The 19,599-nt window shown below is 44.8% G+C and overlaps 1 protein-coding gene across 9 annotated transcripts in view; it reads left to right on the top strand.

The window, feature by feature from the left end:
- Positions 1–13: 13 nt before the first annotated feature.
- The window catches only part of TSC2 (TSC complex subunit 2), a 46,669-nt gene continuing 27,083 nt past the window's right edge, over positions 14–19,599 (top strand). For 5 of the 9 annotated variants that reach the window (XM_083413949.1, XM_083413948.1, XM_083413946.1 and 2 more), the window contains exons 1-22: positions 27–132; positions 2,772–2,935; positions 3,814–3,900; positions 4,021–4,131; positions 4,263–4,407; positions 5,164–5,281; positions 5,630–5,678; positions 6,826–6,951; positions 7,677–7,750; positions 8,603–8,729; positions 9,132–9,275; positions 10,241–10,378; positions 10,780–10,883; positions 13,213–13,294; positions 14,068–14,223; positions 15,385–15,501; positions 15,613–15,735; positions 16,697–16,803; positions 17,341–17,479; positions 18,109–18,231; positions 18,508–18,642; positions 19,220–19,409. In XM_083413949.1, coding sequence (XP_083270075.1) covers positions 2,798–2,935; positions 3,814–3,900; positions 4,021–4,131; positions 4,263–4,407; positions 5,164–5,281; positions 5,630–5,678; positions 6,826–6,951; positions 7,677–7,750; positions 8,603–8,729; positions 9,132–9,275; positions 10,241–10,378; positions 10,780–10,883; positions 13,213–13,294; positions 14,068–14,223; positions 15,385–15,501; positions 15,613–15,735; positions 16,697–16,803; positions 17,341–17,479; positions 18,109–18,231; positions 18,508–18,642; positions 19,220–19,409 — 2,533 coding nt within the window. In that variant the 5' untranslated portion in view covers positions 27–132; positions 2,772–2,797. Of the gene's footprint in view, positions 133–2,771; positions 2,936–3,813; positions 3,901–4,020; positions 4,132–4,262; positions 4,408–4,606; positions 4,741–5,163; positions 5,282–5,629; positions 5,679–6,825; positions 6,952–7,676; positions 7,751–8,602; positions 8,730–9,131; positions 9,276–10,240; positions 10,379–10,779; positions 10,884–13,212; positions 13,295–14,067; positions 14,224–15,384; positions 15,502–15,612; positions 15,736–16,696; positions 16,804–17,340; positions 17,480–18,108; positions 18,232–18,507; positions 18,643–19,219; positions 19,410–19,599 lie in introns of those variants that run through there. The other 4 variants (XM_083413953.1, XM_083413951.1, XM_083413950.1 and 1 more) reach the window with 3 other exon arrangements.

The following is a 19,599-nucleotide window of genomic DNA, read 5'->3' as shown; positions in this document are numbered from 1 at the left end:
GAAGTGGACCCGCGTTTCCGGTGGAAGGGGGCGGGGTCTATGGACTGAGGAGGAGGCGGCGGCGGCGGCGAGTGGGACGGGGGGTGGGTTTCGGAGTATGTGTGTTTATGTGGGGGGCTAGGAGCATAAGAGGTGAGTAGCCTCACTGGGAGCAAGGGGTGCCATGGGGATAACAAGGTGCTGGGGGCTCTGGAGCGAATTGGGGGTTGGGAAGGAGGGAGCAGCAAGCCTCTTGCCCTCCCCTCACTGACTTTCTCCCTACCTGGCCTACCTCACAGGGTGGTTGTGAGGGTATAATTTTTTTGTCGGGGAGGGAGGAATAGAGACTGTGTGCACGTCCTGCCTTTTGCTCCTTGGAGGAAAGCTAGGATGTAAATAAATATGTAAACATGTAATGCCTGGGTGGTGGCAAAGTTTGTTGTCTGTGGGGGACAGCCTGGCCTACCTCATCGGGTTGTTGTGATGATAAAGGTTTTGGGGTGCGGCTTAGACCCATGTGCAGCTGCATTGATTGGAAAAGGCTTAACGGAAATGGTGTTAAACGTGTAACAGCAGCTGTGACATGAGGGTGTTTTGTGGAGACAAATAATGAATTAGCTTCTGCAAAGACAGAGGTGGTGGTGGTGTCACCAAGATTGCAAGTGATGTCTTGGGTTTGTCTTACCTCCATGCTAGGAGCAAATGGCTATGCATGTGTTTTGCAATCTCTTAACTTGCAGGCCAATTTTAGAGAGGGGAACGTGTGCTGCTAGCAAGCAGTGCATTATACCATTGTGACACTGAGTTCTGCAGAATTTGTTGTGTGTGGAAACAACTTTCAGAATGGTGGCCCTCCTGCTAGTCTTCTGTTAAGAGTCTTATAGTGGCACTGAGATATTTGGACCAGCCAAGGTGCTCTGGTGAAGTGGATGCAACTGTAAACCTGCCTCAGGGGGTTGTGGTGAGGACAAGAACTGTAAAGCACTTTTATGTTGGGAGTAGCATAGTGGAAAAATACTCAAGATAACTACAATAAATGAAATAAGAGCTGTTTCAATAAAATCTGTAATAGTAGTAGTAGTTGGCATCTGTCTTGAGAGACAATGGAGTGCACCTCCAGAGGTGGTCAAACCGCTGCATTAGCAGCACTGAAGTGACCTCCCCTGGACCCAAGTCTGGGCAGTGTGTATGGAAGTCCTGGGCTGCCCAGATGGCAAGACCCCCTCTTTCTTGCTGATGTGGTCCAAAGGAAAGCAGAGCAATATGTTTGGCACTAGCTTGGCTGCAATGAGTTGCCGGGAGGTGTACAAGGCGCCTTCCAACCGTCTTAGGGACTCTACTCTGGTTTTATGTAGGGTTTACTCCTTAGCCTTTTCTTCTCCCAAAGTTATCCCTCAAGGTAGTGGAGGTTTAGAATCAGAGTTTTCTTTCTTCTAATTGGGCTACCTTCCCAGGTTGATGAGCCCCATCTGCCCCTCACTTCTGTCACTACAGCATGTGAAGAAACCACATTCTTGACCGTTGGACCCACAGTTGGTCTTGTCTCAATCCACCGGCGCCTGTCTTTGCATTCAGGGAAAGTCCCTAACTCATTGAGGGTTTGAGACACATGGGCTATGCTCACCTGCTTTAACTGGCCAGTCAAAGCCATTCCTGGGGTGTGGCCACTGTTGCATGCTGACAGCTTCTAGGAGCCACAGGTGAGAGCTGAGTGCAGGTTGGGGACCAAAGGTTGGGGACAAACTACCTCAGAAGAAGCATGTGTCCTCCACCAGAGTATTGTCCCTCTCCTAACACCCCATCTGTTAAAAGAAAAGAGAGCTGTTTGACAATGGAACAGATGATCTCAGGAGGTGGTAGACTCTCCTTCATTGGAGGTTTTTACACAGAAGTTGGATGACCATCTGATTATTTAGCTGTGATTACTGCATTGCAGGGGGTTGAGCTAGATGACCCTTGGGACCCCTTCCAGCTATACAGTTCTGTGATTCTATTACTTTGGTTTGCATAGCCTTCCTCCTGCCCCCAAAGACTAACAAATTTATTGTGATGGGGGCATTTGATTTAGTTATAGTGACTATGCCTACTTTTTTCCTATTTCACTTGGAAGATGGTTTATGAATCTTATTAAATTTATATATTGTATTTCCTCCAAAGAGCCTAAGGCAGCATGCATCCCCTGCCCTTGTGAGATAGGTTGGGCTGAGAGACAGAATGACTGGCTGAAAGTCACCCAGTGAGTTTCAGTCCTTCAGGAGAGAATTGAACCAGAGGCTTCCAAGTACAACACTTTTAACTGCTATGCCACATTCACTCTCTGTGGGTACATAGGAAGTTGTCTTATACTGAGTCAGGTCCTTGGTCCATCTAGCTCAGAATACTGACTGGCAGCGACTTTCCAGCACTTTTGGGAGGGGACATTCCCAGCTCTACCTAGAAAAGCTAAGGATTCAACCTGGGAATTTCTGTTCAAAGCAAATGCACGCTCATAATATAAATGGATGATGTACTCTGGCTTTACAGTCTGTGTCACATGAGGCTCCGATCCAGTGCTTGGCAGGTGCTTTGATGAGCATGTGGAACTACTCCACCCATTGAGCCCTTGGAGCAGCTTATGCATTCTATTGGATGCACACATGGCACTGTCTTCAAGGAGTGGAACCTCTGCTTGTATGGAGCACACTGTGTATCTATGGAGCATCTGTGTTGCACTAACTACGGTATATGAAGAAACGTGGGGCCTTTGACTATGTTCTGCTGATAGTGCCATCCTCTGTCTTCTGCTTGCACAGGTTCCTTGATTCTTTCTTAGTTAACGATGGCAAAGCCACAAAGCAAAGATCCTGGCCTAAAGGAGAAATTCAAGAATCTCTTAGGAATTGGGAATTCCAAATCTAATTCCAAGTCATCGGAAGGAAAGCAAACAGAATTTGTTATCACACCAGAAATACTCAAGGTAACACACAAATATACTGGATGCATCAGGAGCTGGAAATTAAAAGAGGGCAAAGGCTACCTAAACAGGTAAAACACAGGAGGCAGAGAGGCAGTGCCCTGTTCTATGGTGTGGCAAGCCCAAGGATGGGTACAGAGCTAGCAGGGCTCAGGCTGGGTGCTAGACCAGTTGAGGCAAGGCTAACAAAAAGCTCAAATGGAGGCTGAGCCCAAGATAAGATGGAGGCTACATCCAAAGTGTTAGCTTCACCCATGCTGGAAGGTGATATTTTATCTACTCCAGCCTTTTCCAATAGCATCTTACTGCCTCTCTCCTTACTGGGTCATCTGCAGTGGAGTCCTTCATGTCAGAGGATAGTAGTGCCATATCCTCAGTCTGGAGGGATGCTGGTTCTACTGGCTTATACACTAGCAGTGCTCCTGGGGTTGGCCCTCTGTGCCCTTCCCCTTCTGGTTCAAGAATCTTCAGCCTCCTCACTTGAAAGAGGAGCCTGATAGCTGGTGGCTGACAGACAAAACTCTTCCATTTCCACTTTTTGATGACACTGCATTTATCTACCTGTGAATTACGATCAGTGCCATCTGTTTGCTTGCTGTTGAGAGTTCTGGCAGTCTCTTCATATGGTGACAATATGCTGATCATTGGCCATGACCCCACACAAGAAGAGTTCACAAAAGCAGAGGAATTGTTTTATTTGAGCTCGGTGTTGCCATTGAGAAAGCACATACACATCTTAAATCAAAAACAAATCAGTTTAGATATTAATCACATTTTTACCCTGCCCTTGCTTGTGGGGCTCAGAACAGCATTTTAGCTGTGAGGTTAATCAGGCTGCAAGCAACCTGTGATGGTTTAAAGCTGCCTTCTTTTCCTTTCAGGAACTGAGCGTAGAATCTGGCTTGAACAATCGGATAAGAGCAATCGGTCAAATCTGTGAGATAGCAAAAACTAGAAAGTTTGAAGAAGTGAGTACATGGGCAGAAAACTGATGAATATATAAGGAAGTTACACCAAAATGCCCCTTCCCCACAATGGACAATGAGGTGTGAATGTGGGGGGTAACCTGGAGTTTTCTGTACCCTTAGCATGCAGTGGAAGCCATCTGGAAAGTGGTTGATGATATGCTGCAGCCCGACCGACCAGCTGAAGCCAGGCATGCTGTGTTCCACCTCCTGAAAGCAATTATTCAAGGGCAGGTAAGTCACAGAGTGCACCTGAGGCATGCAGAACCTAGACACTGTGAATGGGACTATGGACTAGCAGAAAACATGATTTCCAAATTCCAGTAGCCACAATTTGTCAAGAAGCCACTCCTCTCATCTTTTAGGGCGAGGGGCTCGGTATCCTCCGAGCTCACTTTTTCAAAGTGATTAAAGATTATCCTTCTAACGAAGACATGCACGAACGGCTTGAAGTGTTCAAGGCTCTTACGGATAACGGAAAATGCGTAACGTATTTGGAAGAAAATTTGGGTATGTCCCCTTTTTAGCCACTAATTTAATCGTGGCAAATTCTTGCTCAGAGAGGAGAGTGACCAAAACCTGCAATGTGTCTTAGTTTCATAATAATGGAACATTCAATTTACTTGTGCTATACAAAAAATATTATTAGTTAATATGCTTTGCATGTAGAAGGTTCCCGGTTCAGTCACTGAACTGAACTTCTACGTAGGGCTAGGAGTGTCCCCTGTCTGCTACCCTGGAGAGCTGCTGCCAGTCAGTGTCAGCAAGACTGAGCTAGATGGACAAGACTGAATAAAAGGAACCAATGGCTCGACTTGGTATAAGGCAGCTTCCTTTGTTCCTGTAAGTTAACCCCCTAATAATGAATCCCAGATCTGAATCATACACACATAGTTTGACACAGAGGCAGGTTTAAAGGTCAATGAAATAAATACAGCAGCATATGTCTCCTCTATGGGTGGGCTGGTGGTATTTCCTTCATGCTTGAGGACTTCCCAGGAGTGCTTGGCTGCTCATTAGTGGAAGCAGAATGCTAACCCAGAAGGACCTTTGACCTGGTCCAGCAAGGCGGTTCTGATGTCCCTGCAATAAGACATGTCTGGTGAATATCTGGATGGGTCAGGCAGAAGCACGAGAGGTACATCTGTCACGGCTGTGAAACACCTTCTGGGGTTCAGGAAACAGGAGGTGTTACAGCAAGTTGAAAACAAGTTAATTTGTAGTGATTTTGTTTCCAGGCTGCATTCCTCTTTTCTTCTCCTTCAGCTGAATTTGTCCTTCAGTGGATGGATATTGGTTTGAATTCAGAGTTCCTGCTGGTGCTGGTCAACCTAGTCAAGTTCAATAGCTGCTACTTGGATGAATATATCGCTGACATGGTCAAGTAAGGCTAATCTTTAAACCTTCTGTTGGCTCTAAGAAACCCTGTTTGAGGGTTAAATTCATCTCTAGGTAGGGCTGGGAAAGACCCCTGCGTGAAACCTTGGATTGCTGCTGCCAATCAGTGCTGATGATACTGAGCTAGATGGACCAATGGTCTGACTAGGTAGAAGGCGGCTTCCTATGTGCCTAATCATAAGTGCATGATGATAAAGGAGAATTCGGTCAGGGCAACCAACTCTTGTATCTCTGGGATGGGGTGGGCTTTCTGGTAGGGTTGAGCCCATAGATTTAGAAATTTTGCCCTGGAGGGCTAGCTAGATTTTTATTTTTATGTTTTTCTTTCTTACAGCATGATTTGTCTCTTGTGCATTCAGACATCTTCTGCAGTTGACATTGAGGTCAGTAGTTATGTGTAATACTATGGGTGTTAGGACAAAGTACCGTTATAAATAGGAGAGCAATATTTGTGGTGGTGCTTTCTTAAAACACTCCTACCCATTCTCCCTTCCAGTTTCCATGGCTGGAATTACCTCCAGAATCCTCTGGGATGTCAAACCTTTCTCTCTCAACAATCCCTCCTTGGAACCAACTTATTCTGTTAATTTGTCATTTGTTGTCTCAAGTGGAAACAGTATTCACCTTCTCTTGATTATTAGCAGTGGGGTTGTGGTTTGGGACAGAGTTGAAGCTGGACTGTAAAATCTTGGCTGTGGAACTCTCTTCCTACTGAAATTAGAGAGGTCCCCGTGCTGTTGAATTCAGATGCATGACTAAGATTTTCCTGGTTCAGCAGGCATGTAAAGGTAGTTCTCTGTTTGTTTCTGTCTGTTTGAGAGCCAGCGTGATAAAGTGGTTAGGGTGTTGGACTAGGACCTGAGAGACCAGGGTTCAAATCCCAGTTCTGCCAGGAAGCTCACTGACTGACCATGAGCTCAGTCACTGCCTCTCACCTAGCCTACCACAGCCTAGCCTGTTGTTGTGGAGATTAGAGACGCGGGTGACACTGTGGTCTAAACCACTGAGCCTTTTGGGCTTGCTAATTGGAAGATTGGCAGTTTGAACCTGTGCTACAGGGTGAGCTCCTGTTGCTCTGTCCCAGCTTCTGCCAACCTAGCAGTTCAAAAGCATACCGGTGCAAGTAGATAAATAGGTACCGCTCTGGCGGGAAGGTAAACGGTGTTTCCGTGTGCTGTTCTGGTTCGCCAGAAGTGGCTTAGTCATGCTGGCCACATGACCTGGAAGCTGTCTGTCAGCCAGTAAAGCGAGATGAGCACCACAACCCCAGAGTCGTTCGCAACTGGTCCCTTTACTTTTACCTTTAGGAGGACCATGTACACTACTTAAAGCTCATCAGAGAAAAAAATGTGAGATATAAGTGTATTAAAAAAATGAATCATAATCCTTCGTCTTTGTATTTCTTTTTTTAAAAGCACTTCATGTATTTCATATGGAAATCCTGAAAATTAAGTGTTTTAAAAGTACCTGAAATAAATAAGATTAATGATACTGTTCCAAGGCAATCACATTCCTTTTCCCCCTTCCCAGGTTTCCCTGCAGGTCCTTGACGCCGTGGTGTGCTACAACTGCTTGCCTTCGGAAACCCTCCCAGTCTTCATAATCACCTTGTGCCGGACGATCAACGTGAAGGAACTCTGTGAGCCTTGCTGGAAGGTCCGTTATCTTGCCAGTTCTCTGGGTAGAAAGCAGTTCGGTGGTCCTGGGGGAGAAAAGGCTGAGGGGGAAAAGTCTGAATATAGGAAGCTATTTAGCCATGTAGACTAAATAGATTCATAGAAGTGTAGAGTTGGAAGGTACCCCCAGGGGTTATCTAGCCCAACCCGCTGCAGTGCAGAAATCCCAGCTAAAGAATGCTTGGCAGATGGCGATCAGACCTTTCTTTAAAACCTCAAATGAAGGAGAGTCCACCACCTTCTCAGGTAGTCTGCTCCACTGTATCAATGGTTCTTCTGCCTACTGTTGAGTTATAGAAACAAAGAATCACCGAATTGCATAGTTGGAAGGTATACCAAGGGACATCTAGTCCACCCCCAGGAGGTCCAGCTGCCCCCAAGGCTTCTGCATGCATTCACTGTGCTGAAATACCAAAGGTGGCGTTTTGCACCAAGATCATTCTTGCATTATCTTTTCCAAACTGTTAAACTTGATGATTCATTATCTTGCAACTAGAATTGTGCAAATCTTGTATAGATTCCTTATTTCTACTGCAGGGTTTTGTACCAGACTTTGCACTTTCTATAATTTTTTCAGTGCATAAATTTTGTGCATTTCTTTTTTCTTTTTGTCAGTTGTGTGTGCGCGTTCATGCATGTATGTGCGTGTGCAGAATTCCGAGGGATTTGCTTCCGTTTAACAACATGCTTCTGTTTGTCCTTCAGCTCATGCGCAATCTGTTAGGAACTCACTTGGGGCACAGTGCCATTTACAACATGTGCCGGATCATGGAGGACAGGTACTTCTGTGCCACCTGCTGAAACCTCTGCTTTCCCTGGGGCCAGGAGCAAGCGCAAAGTTGGGTGCCACGCTGGTACAAGAGAACTGCTTTAATGCTGCCCCAAAGATTGTAGGGGTACAGGGGTTAACCCCACTCTTGACATCCCAGAGCAGGCAGCTGGACTTGCAAACTTTGCATGGAATGCTTTGTGAGACCAATGCTCAGTGGCGGTTCACTGAGGAAGGCTTGGATAGGGCTGTCTTAGCAGCTATCCAGACAGAGAGAAGAGCTCTTGATATTTATCCCCCAAGTCCTACTACAGACAACTCCCCATTTACACAGGGGTTATGATCTGAGGCACTGCACGTTTAAGTGAAATCGCGTATATTTGGGGAAAAATGGAAAAAGCCTGCAAACGCCACAATCACTCCCTCTAAACCTCCTTGTTCAAACTCTGCATAGGCCTCCTGAGTTTGCACTTGCAAAGGCTCGTGGGATTGCTAGACACTGTTTTTGCACCCTTTTTGCTGTTTCTTCTCTTTTTTAGGGCCGTTTTTGCTCCTTTTCGTGCCACTTGCAGGTTTGCAGCGACGCACGTCCATGTGTGACTTGAATGCGCGTAAATGGGGAGTTGCCTGTATATCGTCATCACTGTTGGAAGTTTTAGAAATCCAGATGACACTGACCCCATAGGGCCAGGTGTGCACCGCAAGGAGGTTGGGAGGAGTGGACTTGTGCTGATAGGAGCAAAAAAAATGAAAGATGGCTCTGGCCCCTCCCTCCCCCTTTCTCACTGGTACTGATTTAAGGAAGATCCTGAAGCCCATGTCTGAGACCCACTAATCGTGGTCAAAATTCCCATGTTTGCAGGACCTACATGGTAGATGCCGCACTGCTGAGAGGGGCTGTGTTTTTCGTGGGCATGGCTTTGTGGGGAGCGCACAGGCTGCAGTCACTCAGGAATTCGCCAACTTCAGTACTGCCCTCCTTTCTGAAGGTAATTCTGAGCCCTTCGAACCAGGGTCATGCGGGTGATAGATGGTGGAGGTTTAGATAAAATCCTGGCTCAGGTGTGAAGTTTGCTGGGTGACCTTGGGCTTATTACTGACTCTTAGACCAGAGGTCGGCAAGGTTTACCGGTTCACTCCAGCGGAGATCCATCTGTGGGCCGGATTGCGCGCATAAGTGCGCGCGCTTGTGATTTCCAGCATCTGCACAGATGCGATTTCCAGTGCTGCGGAAGCGAGTCCCCGTGCCGTGCTGCGCCGGTTTAGTGCAGCACGTGGGGACTCGCCGAGCGGGCGGCTTGGTTTCGGTGGAACCAGCAAATGGGCCCTCTGTCATTCAGGTGGTCCAGGTATGTCAGTTCCTTACTTGGGGTTTTCTCTCCCCCTTCCAGGCCATGACGAGTCCGAATACCATTGTGTCTTATGAAATAGTCCTTTCCATCACAAGACTGATCAAAAAATATGGGAAGGACCTCCAGGCAGTCACTTGGGACATCCTCCTGAATATCATCGAGCGGCTGCTTGAGCAGCTGCAGGTAAATGGGAAGCCCCTTTTGTTTTATTTTTAATACTGTTTTTCCAAATGTAAGAGAAAAAAGAGAACCACCGCCAGCTGGCATTACGAATAAAAATATTCTGACTTAAACATATTAATATAGAAAGTCCATATGTCCAAATGGCATCCAAATGAGAGCAAAGACGATAAGCTATACTTTCAAGCACAGAAAGGGCAGTAAGATCTTCAGACTGCTGAATAGCAGGTGATGATGATGATGATAATAATGATATTTATATGCCGCTCATCTGACTAGGTTGAGTGCTTATTTTTCCAGCCTTTCAATAGCAGTCTCTGCAGCTATAAGGTCTCACAGAATCAATGTCCGTTGTTCTAACACCATGGAATAGAATTTAAAGAGGGGGGAGGGGTGCAAAATGGCAGAGTTATTGGAGTAGGATTAGAGAAGGGTTTCACTTTCTTTAATTTCTAGCCTGCACCTGCCTGTTCTGTGTCTTTCCAAGCATCAATAAAGGATAGAGGCATAGGAGACTCTTTGACACTTACTTCCGAGTCAAAACATGCAGAGTCTCGTGGCACCTTAAAGACATCACAGTTTTTTAAATGGCGTAAGCTTTTGTGAACTCAGCCCACTTTGTCACGTATATGAAGTGAAATCTTAGTTGGCAGATATATGGGGAAGAAAATTGTAAGGTGGAAATTGAATTACAATGGAATGTGATAATTAGAGCTTAAATCTATGTTACATAGGCACCTTTTTTATTGTAGCCAATTGGTGACATGGCTGAGATGATTGTATTAATACTTGTAGTGGGACAGGGAACCATTGGCAAGAAATAGTCGTCGATAGCACAGATATTCCAGCACTGGTAACCTAATTGATGCACATGTAGTGTGATAAAAGTTATTTTGTCTTGATTTAGCCTGCAAGTGACTGCACTGAGATTCTCGAGGGCTAATCAAGTTGTGTTTTCTTCCTTTCAGACCTTGGAGAGCCCGGAGCTGAAATCCATTGTCCATGACTTGCTGACCACGGTGGAGGAGCTATGTGACCAGAATGACTTCCATGGCTCTAAGAAACATTACTTTGAGCTTGTGGAGAGATGTGCAAGTCAGAGACCTGTAAGGCATGGCAATGTTTGAGAAATTTCCTGTTGTTTCCTTAGGACTTCCTTAAAGAGCACTCAGCGGAGGGGCACAGGGAACTAAAACCTTTTCTTATGCAAGGGATGGGGAGGGGTGGATCCAGAAGCTGCCCTTCAGGGGGGATTTTTGGGGGCAGGTGAGCAGGGCCACTCTGCTTTTAGACAAGGGCCATTCTCAGCCCTACCTGGACCTCCAAGGACCTCCTGCATGTAAGGCAGATGCTCTGCCACTGAGCATGGGATGTCTGCTGCCATTTAATCAACAGATAGTGTTGACTGTTCACCCTTTATATATGAGTAATCCTCAGTTTACAATCTTACTGTGTTGAACTTGGATGTTTTTTTAAGTACTGGCCTGTCTTTCCTTTTGCTTAAAAGGAATCTTCTGTTCTGAACCTGATCACCTACCGAGCTCAGTCCATCCACCCCGCGAAGGACAGCTGGATCCAGAAGCTGCAGGGGCTGATGGACAGGTTCTTCAGGTAGGGACCCTACAGCTCTTACCTGTGGCTCCTCTCCTCACATCTCTGACTTTCCATCCTCAGGATGTTGGTCACAACCCAGACGACGGGAGTCGTTGAGAACAAAAGCTCTGAACTTTGTGCTTAAATCCCATTGATTTATTATTATTTTTGGCAAATATTCCCCACCCCCAGCTGTGTAAAAGCATACTACATAAAAAAATAAGGCAGACACAACCAAACACAGGTATACATTTGCAACAGGTTTAGGCATCCTTCTATCAATTAAGGGTGCCCAACTGTAATGAACCACATGTTGGTGGTCTTGAAATTATGATTGAGGTGTTCACATGTGAGATAAAACTAGGTTACACCAGAGTTACTGTATTTTTCGCTCTATAACACGCACCAGACCATAACACGCACGTAGTTTTTAGAGGAGGAAAACAAGAAAAAAAATATTCCAAACGAAATAGTGGATATATGATTTTTGTGGTTCATGCTGTGGCCACAGACATGTGATCTGACAGTGAGTTTGGAGTAGCCCAATGAAAAAATCCTGTGGATCCATGTGGATCAGTGCTGTGTAACCACGGAGGAGGGAAGGAAGGGGAATCATGGATCCTCTGCTCACGACTGCAGCAGATCCCCCCACCACCCGCAGACATTCGCTCCATAACACACACAGACATTTCCCCTTACTTTCTAGGAGGAAAAAAGTGAGTTTTATGGTGCAAAAAATACGGTACTTTCTGGCTTGTTTCTTTTTTTTTATATATGATATTTTTTTTTATTTTAACAATCAATAGACAAACAATACAAACAGACAAATACACAAAAGAAAAAAGTATAAAAACAACGCATACAAACATTATAAAATACAAAATACAAGAAAAAATAATAAAAAAAAGTTAAAAACATTCATTGTGTCTTTACATTATTTAACATTAACCTCAGTCTGCGACTTCCCCAAACCTTCCCACTCTATATTCTAGATCTTATGATCTGACAGTAAATTCTTTCCCTCTGACATATCTTTTGTTCAAACTGACTTAGTATCTTAACATAGGTACATTTCCATATGTCTTAAAACATTTATCTTTCTTAATCATTAAATTTTTATGCTAATATTCTTTTAAATTCAATCTGATGTCCTCACACATTCTTTATTTTATGATGTTTCTGTAGCTAGTCTTTAAACTTCCTCCAATCTTCCTCCACCGTCTCTTCTCCCTGGTCTCTGATTCTGCCAGTCATTTCTGCTTGTTCCATGTAATCAATAACCTTCATCTGCCATTCTTCCAGCGTGGGTAATTCTTGCATCTTCCAATACTGTGTGATGAGCATTCTTGCTGCTGTTGTAGCATACATAAAAAATGTCCTATCCTTCACCTGAACCTGTTGGTTTACTTTCTGGCTTGTTTCAGTCTGTCAGTAAGTTTTCCTGCTGACCATGCATTGGCATATTGTCTTGGTTAAGGGAAGTCCAGACCCTTTCTCCCCCAATGTTTGCTTATTAATTGTCTTACCGACACCATACAGTGTATTACCATGTCTTGTTGAGTCAGTTTGAGTTGCTTCCATCAAAGAGGAATAAAGCTACTAGTGGTGTTGCTTCAGTAGCATTACCCATAATCTTACTTTCTGATAATACTTCTTGCCAGAATCTTTGGATAATAAAAACAGAAGAACCGTGGGGTAAATAGGTTACAATGTCATTATGGCTTCTGTAACATATTTTACTCCTATAACTCATTAATGTTATTAGTGTTTCATGTCTTCATCGTATTTATTATGGTTATGGTCAAGGAATCCAAAATGAGACCAGAAATGAAACATACAGCTCACCAAAATATTAAATAAAAAAGTGCAACATTGTAACAGAAGCTCAGTTAAATACAGATTACCTCAGGTAAGCTGTTTTATTTTCAGGTGCTTAATTGCATTCTTCTCACTGCCACCAATAGGTCTGGCCACTAACAGTGACATCCAATGAGATTTTATATCCCCGCAAATATTTAACATAGAATTGGTTGTTTGACCAATCATTCGCTGACCTGTTGCAGCATGAAAATTACAAAAGAACATGCTTCACAGATTCCACTTCCTGGTTGTTGAGATGGTAGCACATCAGATCTGCCCTGAGTAAAAGGCCTATGGTAGTTATGTGGACCTGCCTTTCCTTGGAATTCCATCAATTCCAGATTTCAGAAAGTAGTCCTATCAGCAGGCAAACTACACAATACCGGGTTAATATTTGATGGAATCTTGTTCGTGAAATGCTTTTAAAATGGATGATTTGGGCTCCTCCTCGTTTTTGAAAACACCATTGTCCCTTTTTCCTCCTCAGGAATGAGACACGGAGTGCTATTCGCATCAAAGTTTTGCATGTTCTCTCTTTCGTCTTGAGCGTCAATAGGCAGATTTATGAGGTGAGTTTTGCTTTTCACTCTGGGAAATGTTCTTTGGGTGATGTCAGATAAATGTTTAAGTCTGGCAGAAGGTCACTTCCTTGAACTTCTATCAAGAAAGGAAAACAAAATGGCAGCAGAGGACAAAAAAATGAGTTTTCAACCACAAAAATATATTTTATGTATGCACATGATGACAGCTATGTTCAAATTCATCCAGTGAAATATGCCACTATTTAAAATTCTTAGTAGCTCTTCAGCTTCAAATGAGAATAGCATAAAACCTTCTCACACTAGGACAACATCCTAATAACTAAAACCAACCTTAAAAATGACACGTTACTACCCTCCAATACCAATATTTATTATACTTTCCATAGATCATGAATACAAGAACCTAAATTTTTACATTTTTTTTGTATGTTTCATTCCCTTATATTTTGATTTCCTTATTTCTTACATGCTGTTGAACTATATTTTGGATTAAATAAAATTCATTCCTTCATTTGACTTTTTGACACCCTCAATTAAAGAGCTGTCTGGACCTTCCCCCAGCTTCCTGGCTTGCACCTTCTCAATTTTATCTTCATTCTAGTGCATTTAAAATATTTCTACCCTGGTTTTTCATAAAACATATTCACCATACGTTTATAGAAACAGTAGAAACCTACAGTGAAAAATTACTAATACAGTATTAGCACAACTGTCAAAATCAGTGTTCCACCTCTTTCTTTTACCAGCCTTGTTAGACCACTCTGTCTTAGCCAGCTCACAAAAGTCTTGTCCTGTTGCAGGAGGAGTTGATTAACCTGGTGGTCCTCTCCCAGCTGGCCCACATCCAAGAAGACAAAGACCCCCAAGTCCGCAAACTGGCCACCCAGCTGCTGGTGGACCTAGCAGAAGGCTGCACCTCCCACCACTTCAACAGCTTGTTGGATATCATAGAGAAGGTGAGGCAGCTGTCAGTTCAGCTCTGGGCTTTGGCAGCAGGAGCTGTGCCTGCTCTCAGGAAGTGTCAAAAAACAAGGGAAGAAATTTTGCTTTGGGGAGGGATTTGCACTATGAACTTGAGGAGCTTGGCTGGTTTGAATATCCTGTTTGGTTTTGCAAAGCTGAGTGTGTTTTTACAGGGGGGCTGGCAGTGTGTCAATTTCGGGTAATGATCTAAAGAGCTTTGCCGTTTAATTTTGCATCATCAGGTGCTCTGTTTTGGATCAGGGTAGAAACCTTCAATCAACAAATTATTTGTTTCTTCTGTGTTCCGTAGTCATCAGGACAATGGCTTGGTTATGAAACCTACAAATATTAAAGTATTAAGGTTTCCTGAAGTGTGGGTAGCAACGCCACTGAAATCTCTGAAAATGAAGAACCAGATGGCATGTCACTGGGTGTTATGGACACAGCTAGCCACCTAACCAAGCTTGGCTATGCTGCAGCACGTGTTAGCATATTCATGTGAAGTTTGATGAAAATGGAATCTGTCCTATTTTCGTGGATGAGACATAACAGCTATAAAATAGCTGATTATCAGATCTAAAAACTCACATATGAAACTCCTTTTGGGTTCACAAGCATGGAAAACCTCCAAAACAGCTTGTTGGTCCAGGCAAAGATACCATTTTGCTTCTTCTAGAGAGATGCAGGCCTCATTCACAACATTTAAAGCTCTATGATGCTACTTTAAACAGTCCTGACTTCCCCCAAAGAATTCTGGGAGCTGTAGTTTGTTAAGAGTGCTGAGAGTTACTCAGAGACCCCCATGAGCTGCAATTCCCAATCGTTCCCAGTGAATATGGATTGATTGCTAAACCTTGATTGCTAAACTTGAGGATTGTCGCTCTGGGAAAGGAAGAGAGGTCTGCTAACAGCGCTCAGCACCATTAACAAACTACAGTTCCCAGGATCCTTTGCAGGAAGCCATGACAGTGGCATCATAGTGCTTTAAATGTATGGGATGAATGTGGGTGTTGTTGCTTTGTATACTTTATGTAGCTCTGCTGTTGCCAGGGGTATTTATTCTTGCCATCCTAGCACTTTTTTTTTGCAATCCTTATGTAATTGCGGGCCTTGGCCCTCTGCAAAGCTTGTGTATGCTCTCTCTCCCTGAAAAGGTTGCTTCCCATTCCCTGCTGCCTCCCGCTGAACTAGAGGAAAGAGACTTGCTGTCTTACTCTGCTTCTTTAGAAGATGTGAAGACAGCAGTCCTGGGCCTTCTGGTCATTTTCCAGGTAAGTGACCAGGTTGTTGAGCCCCGGGGTGGTTTCCTCTTGGGCTTTTTAGTTTAAAAATAAATAAATTCTGGCTTTCCTCTTGACAACATCTTGCTTTCCTCCTTTCAGACAAAACTCTACAGTTTCCCCCCCAGCCACGCCACCCGCGTCTATGAGATGTTGATCCTCCACATTCAGCTCCACTATAAACACAGATACAGCCTCCCAGTCGCCAGCAGCATCCGGCTGCAGGTGAGGAATCTGTGCGCCTCTCAGTCCCACCTCCAAACTTGCAGGACTTGCAGGGAAGATGACAAGGAGGAGAGAACTGGCTCCAAATGGTGCTTGCAAGGGGATATTGCTGCTAACTTCCCAGAAGTTTGTTCTGATTTTGTTAAGTCCTGAGATGCAGCAATGGGTGTGATGCAGGGCACAGAGATCTCCCCCAGCCCACTTCACCAACCGTACTTCCTCCCTCCCTTTGGCTTCTAAGATTTTAGCAGGCAATACCCACGCGGTTTTCAAGCAAGGGCTGAATTCCTCCCCCCTCCCTTTTTCAATTATTCTGAGGAACTTGATTCTATGCTCAGTGTTTAACAGAGTGTGCTTTCCCCCAACAGTCACATAATCATACCCCTCAGCCCCTACCTGTAAAGGTCTTGGATAATACTCTCTCCTTTATGTCCTATCAACAAATACATTTTTTTCCTGTCTGATGGAGGAGGACACCCAGAGATGGGTGTGTCCTATACCCTGCACATTCTGCTCAGTTGATTTTTTCCTACCATTGCTGTGCTGGGTTTGGCAGAGAGGATGGCTCAGTCCAAAGTGCTCCTTCCTCTTTCTTGAATGCTCTGACCTGCTGGCAGGGGCAAAGGGGAGGAGCGGCATATCATACAGAGCCTTGCAAGTCTCGCTGCTGCTACGGATTTCACCACTCCTGCTGGTGGTAAATTGCGTCTGGTGAGTCGTGGCAAATGGCTTGCTTGGCCTCGTGGTTAGGCCCTGTGGGCCACCAGTTCACTACCTTGGCCTGCAGAGCTGATGTCTCCGTCGCTCTTCTGCTCCTGTGGAACTCCCTGCTGCTTGAAGTGCAACCATCTTTTAGAAACATTGCAGGACTGCTTGGATTGGATTGAGAAGATCTCTGAACCTGCCTTGGAGCATGTGGGGGGAATGCTAGGCTAATTATTTTTCTCTTGCTTATTTTTAGGTATTTGACTTCCTCCTCTCGCTTCGGGCTGACTCTCTCCACCGACTGGGCCTGACTACCAAAGAAGGGCTCATGAAATTCAGCCCCTACTGCCTCTGCGATTTTTTGTAGGTTTTGTTTGATCGCAGCCACTGTTTCCCAAAAGTAGTTCTGCTATGTTCTAATCTGAGGCTCCCTTGTACCATGCTGCCCAGAAATTGAGGTCTCAATTCAATTGGTGGGCCCAGCCTCTAGCTCTGCAGTGGTGGCCCTTATGCCTTTGGAAATCCCAGTAGATCTGCATTGGGCAGTGACACTTACTTCAGGGGTTTTGAAATACCTATAAATACCTTAAAATACCTATTTCTTTCAGTTGGGCTTCCCATGAGTAAGCTTTCTTCCGTTTACTGGATTAAGGATAGTAGATCATGTGATTGGAAGATTTGAATGGGTTTCCATTCTTTGGAAGGGTTTTGGTAGTAATGATGTGTGCGTGTTGTAATTTATCATTGTTAATCCACTTTGCATGGGCAGGTGGCATATAAATATTTTAAAGATAAATAAAGCCACTTAGAACATGGATTCTTCGTAAGGTAATTGTCAGTTGTACTTCAAGATGCTACGGTCTGGCAGCCGGCTGATTTTTCCTTCTTCTTATGTCACAGGGAACCAGAGAAGAAACCTGCCGGCACCCTCTCCCCTCCCTCGGGAAGCCCCAGTGTGCCTCCCCAGAGCACGGGCATTCGTATGGGTCACTTACCTTACTCCGTTTTCTTTGGAGTCCTCCTCCAGTGCTTGAAGCAAGTGAGTGATAAACCAAAACCTCGTAATTGGATCCCAAGCTGCAGCTCAGGGATGGGGAACTGGATGTGGCCCTCCAGGTTATTTTCTGGCCCTTGGGACTCCATAACCCATCCATGGCTCTGCCTTCTTTGGCCCTTCCCATCACTGGCTATTTTATTTTGAGAGTAGCGCCTTACGAAAGACATTGCACATCATGCTGAACTGCATATGGAGCACTGCATATCAAACCTAGTCATTTTTAGTGAGAACTAAAAATATAGGTCCTGCTGGAAGGGTCTAGTTGCCAATCAGGAATGGGTATATGAATGCTGACATTATACCAGTTTGGTTCCCTCTCAGTGTTTAGGCCTACAACTCCCATCAGCCCCAGCCAGCATGCCCATGCTCGAGTCAACCCCAAGGTCATGTGGCTGGTCTGGCTGGGGCTGATGGGAGTTTTAGGTCAAGACATTGGGAGTACCACTCTGGCAAAGGTTGCTTAATGTAGCTGCATGGTTGCAGCCCTGCTTCCTGGAGATGGAGCCTGGCATTCTATCTGCCCAAAGAGTGTGATTTGCAGCCGGGTTGCAGTTCTTTCCATGCCACTCTTGAACGCCACTGAATGTCTCTTTCCTTTTTTTCGTTTGTAGGAGACAGACTGGAAGGTGCTGAAGCTGGTTCTGAACAAGTTACCGGAGTCTCTGCAGTACAAAGTGCTTTACTTAACATCCCCTTGCAACATTGACCAGCTGTCTTCTGCCCTCTGCTCTATGGTAAGAATGTGCCTTTTTATGACACCATCCGAGCATCCAATTGGGGCAACAAAGGTCCACATTAGGAAGCTTTTGATGGTTGCCCTACAATTGTGGCATGCATTAGTGTCATGGGAGAGCTCTCCAGTGGAGAAGCCTGTTGTCGTTTGCTGAATATCTTGCCTACCATTCACTGTAAGGCCCTCGGGTGGGTTGCAACAATGGAGAACAGGAGTGGGTAACCTGTGGGTGCCCCCCTTGGATTCTGTAGCAGTGACTTTTTGTGTGTGCCGCCAGCTTACAGACAAAAAGATGATGGAGCGTCTGCGGGGCACCCCGGAAACTTTCTCCCGTAACGATTTGCATTTGGCTGTGTTTCCAGTGCTGACTACTTTGATCTTTTACCATAATCACCTGGACAAAAGCAAGCAGGTATTATTGCATGTGCAGGAACTGAGTGGGATGTGCTCAATGGGTGAGCCAGGAGAAGGACACTGCTGCCAAATAAATAAATATGGCTTAACTTGAGCTTGGCTTTCCTTGACTTACATTTAGCTATTAAACAAGAAGCAAAAGACTTGTAAGTCATCAATCTTTTTGTGTGGCAGTCTCTGTACTCTGGAACTCCCTGCCTGTTGACACCAGGCAGGTGCCTTCACTGTGGTCCTTGCTTATTGCTTGAAACATATTTGCTTAGGCAGACCTATCCAAGCAATGTAGAACGTTAAGGTGTGTGATAATTTCTCTTTAGTTTACTGTTTATATATCTTTTAGCTGGCTTTTACAATCATTTTAATGTAGGTGTTGGTTTTTTGGGGGGGCGGGGCAGGGCGGGGACAAACCACTTGGAGCTTTTATTACAATCAAACTATGAATTTTGTTCATATAGTCATGTGTGAATTTTGTTAAATTAAAAGGGACACCCAGAGAGCCCTGCACCGAAGTGCCTGTAAACGCATCTGAACTGAATACTTGGTAATGTTCTGTTTGTGTCTTTGCCCTCACCCAGCGGGAGATAGTGTATTGCCTGGAGCACGGCTTGATCTCTCGCTGCACCAACCAGTGTGTCGTGGCTCTCTCCATCTGCAGCGTTGAGATGCCAGATATCATCATCAAGGCCCTGCCTGTCCTGATAGTCAAGCTGACACATATTTCAGCTACAGCCAACATGGCCATCCCCCTCCTGGAATTCCTTTCAAGTAAGTGTATGCGTATTCCATTCTTGCTTTTCAGCATGTGGATTACTGCTCAGGAGATGAAGGGACCTTTGCTTTCCCTCTGTGCAATTTTTGAAAATCTGTAGGTAGATTGGATGGCTGTGAAAGATGATTAGACAAGTCTGTGGAGGATGATAAGGCTATCCATGGCTACTAGCCATAACAGCTCTGC

The sequence above is a fragment of the Podarcis tiliguerta genome, assembly GCF_965153285.1.
Source record: "Podarcis tiliguerta genome assembly, chromosome: 14".
In the NCBI taxonomy this organism is placed as follows: Eukaryota; Metazoa; Chordata; class Lepidosauria; order Squamata; family Lacertidae; genus Podarcis; species Podarcis tiliguerta.
This window is presented reverse-complemented; position numbering and strand designations above follow the sequence as displayed.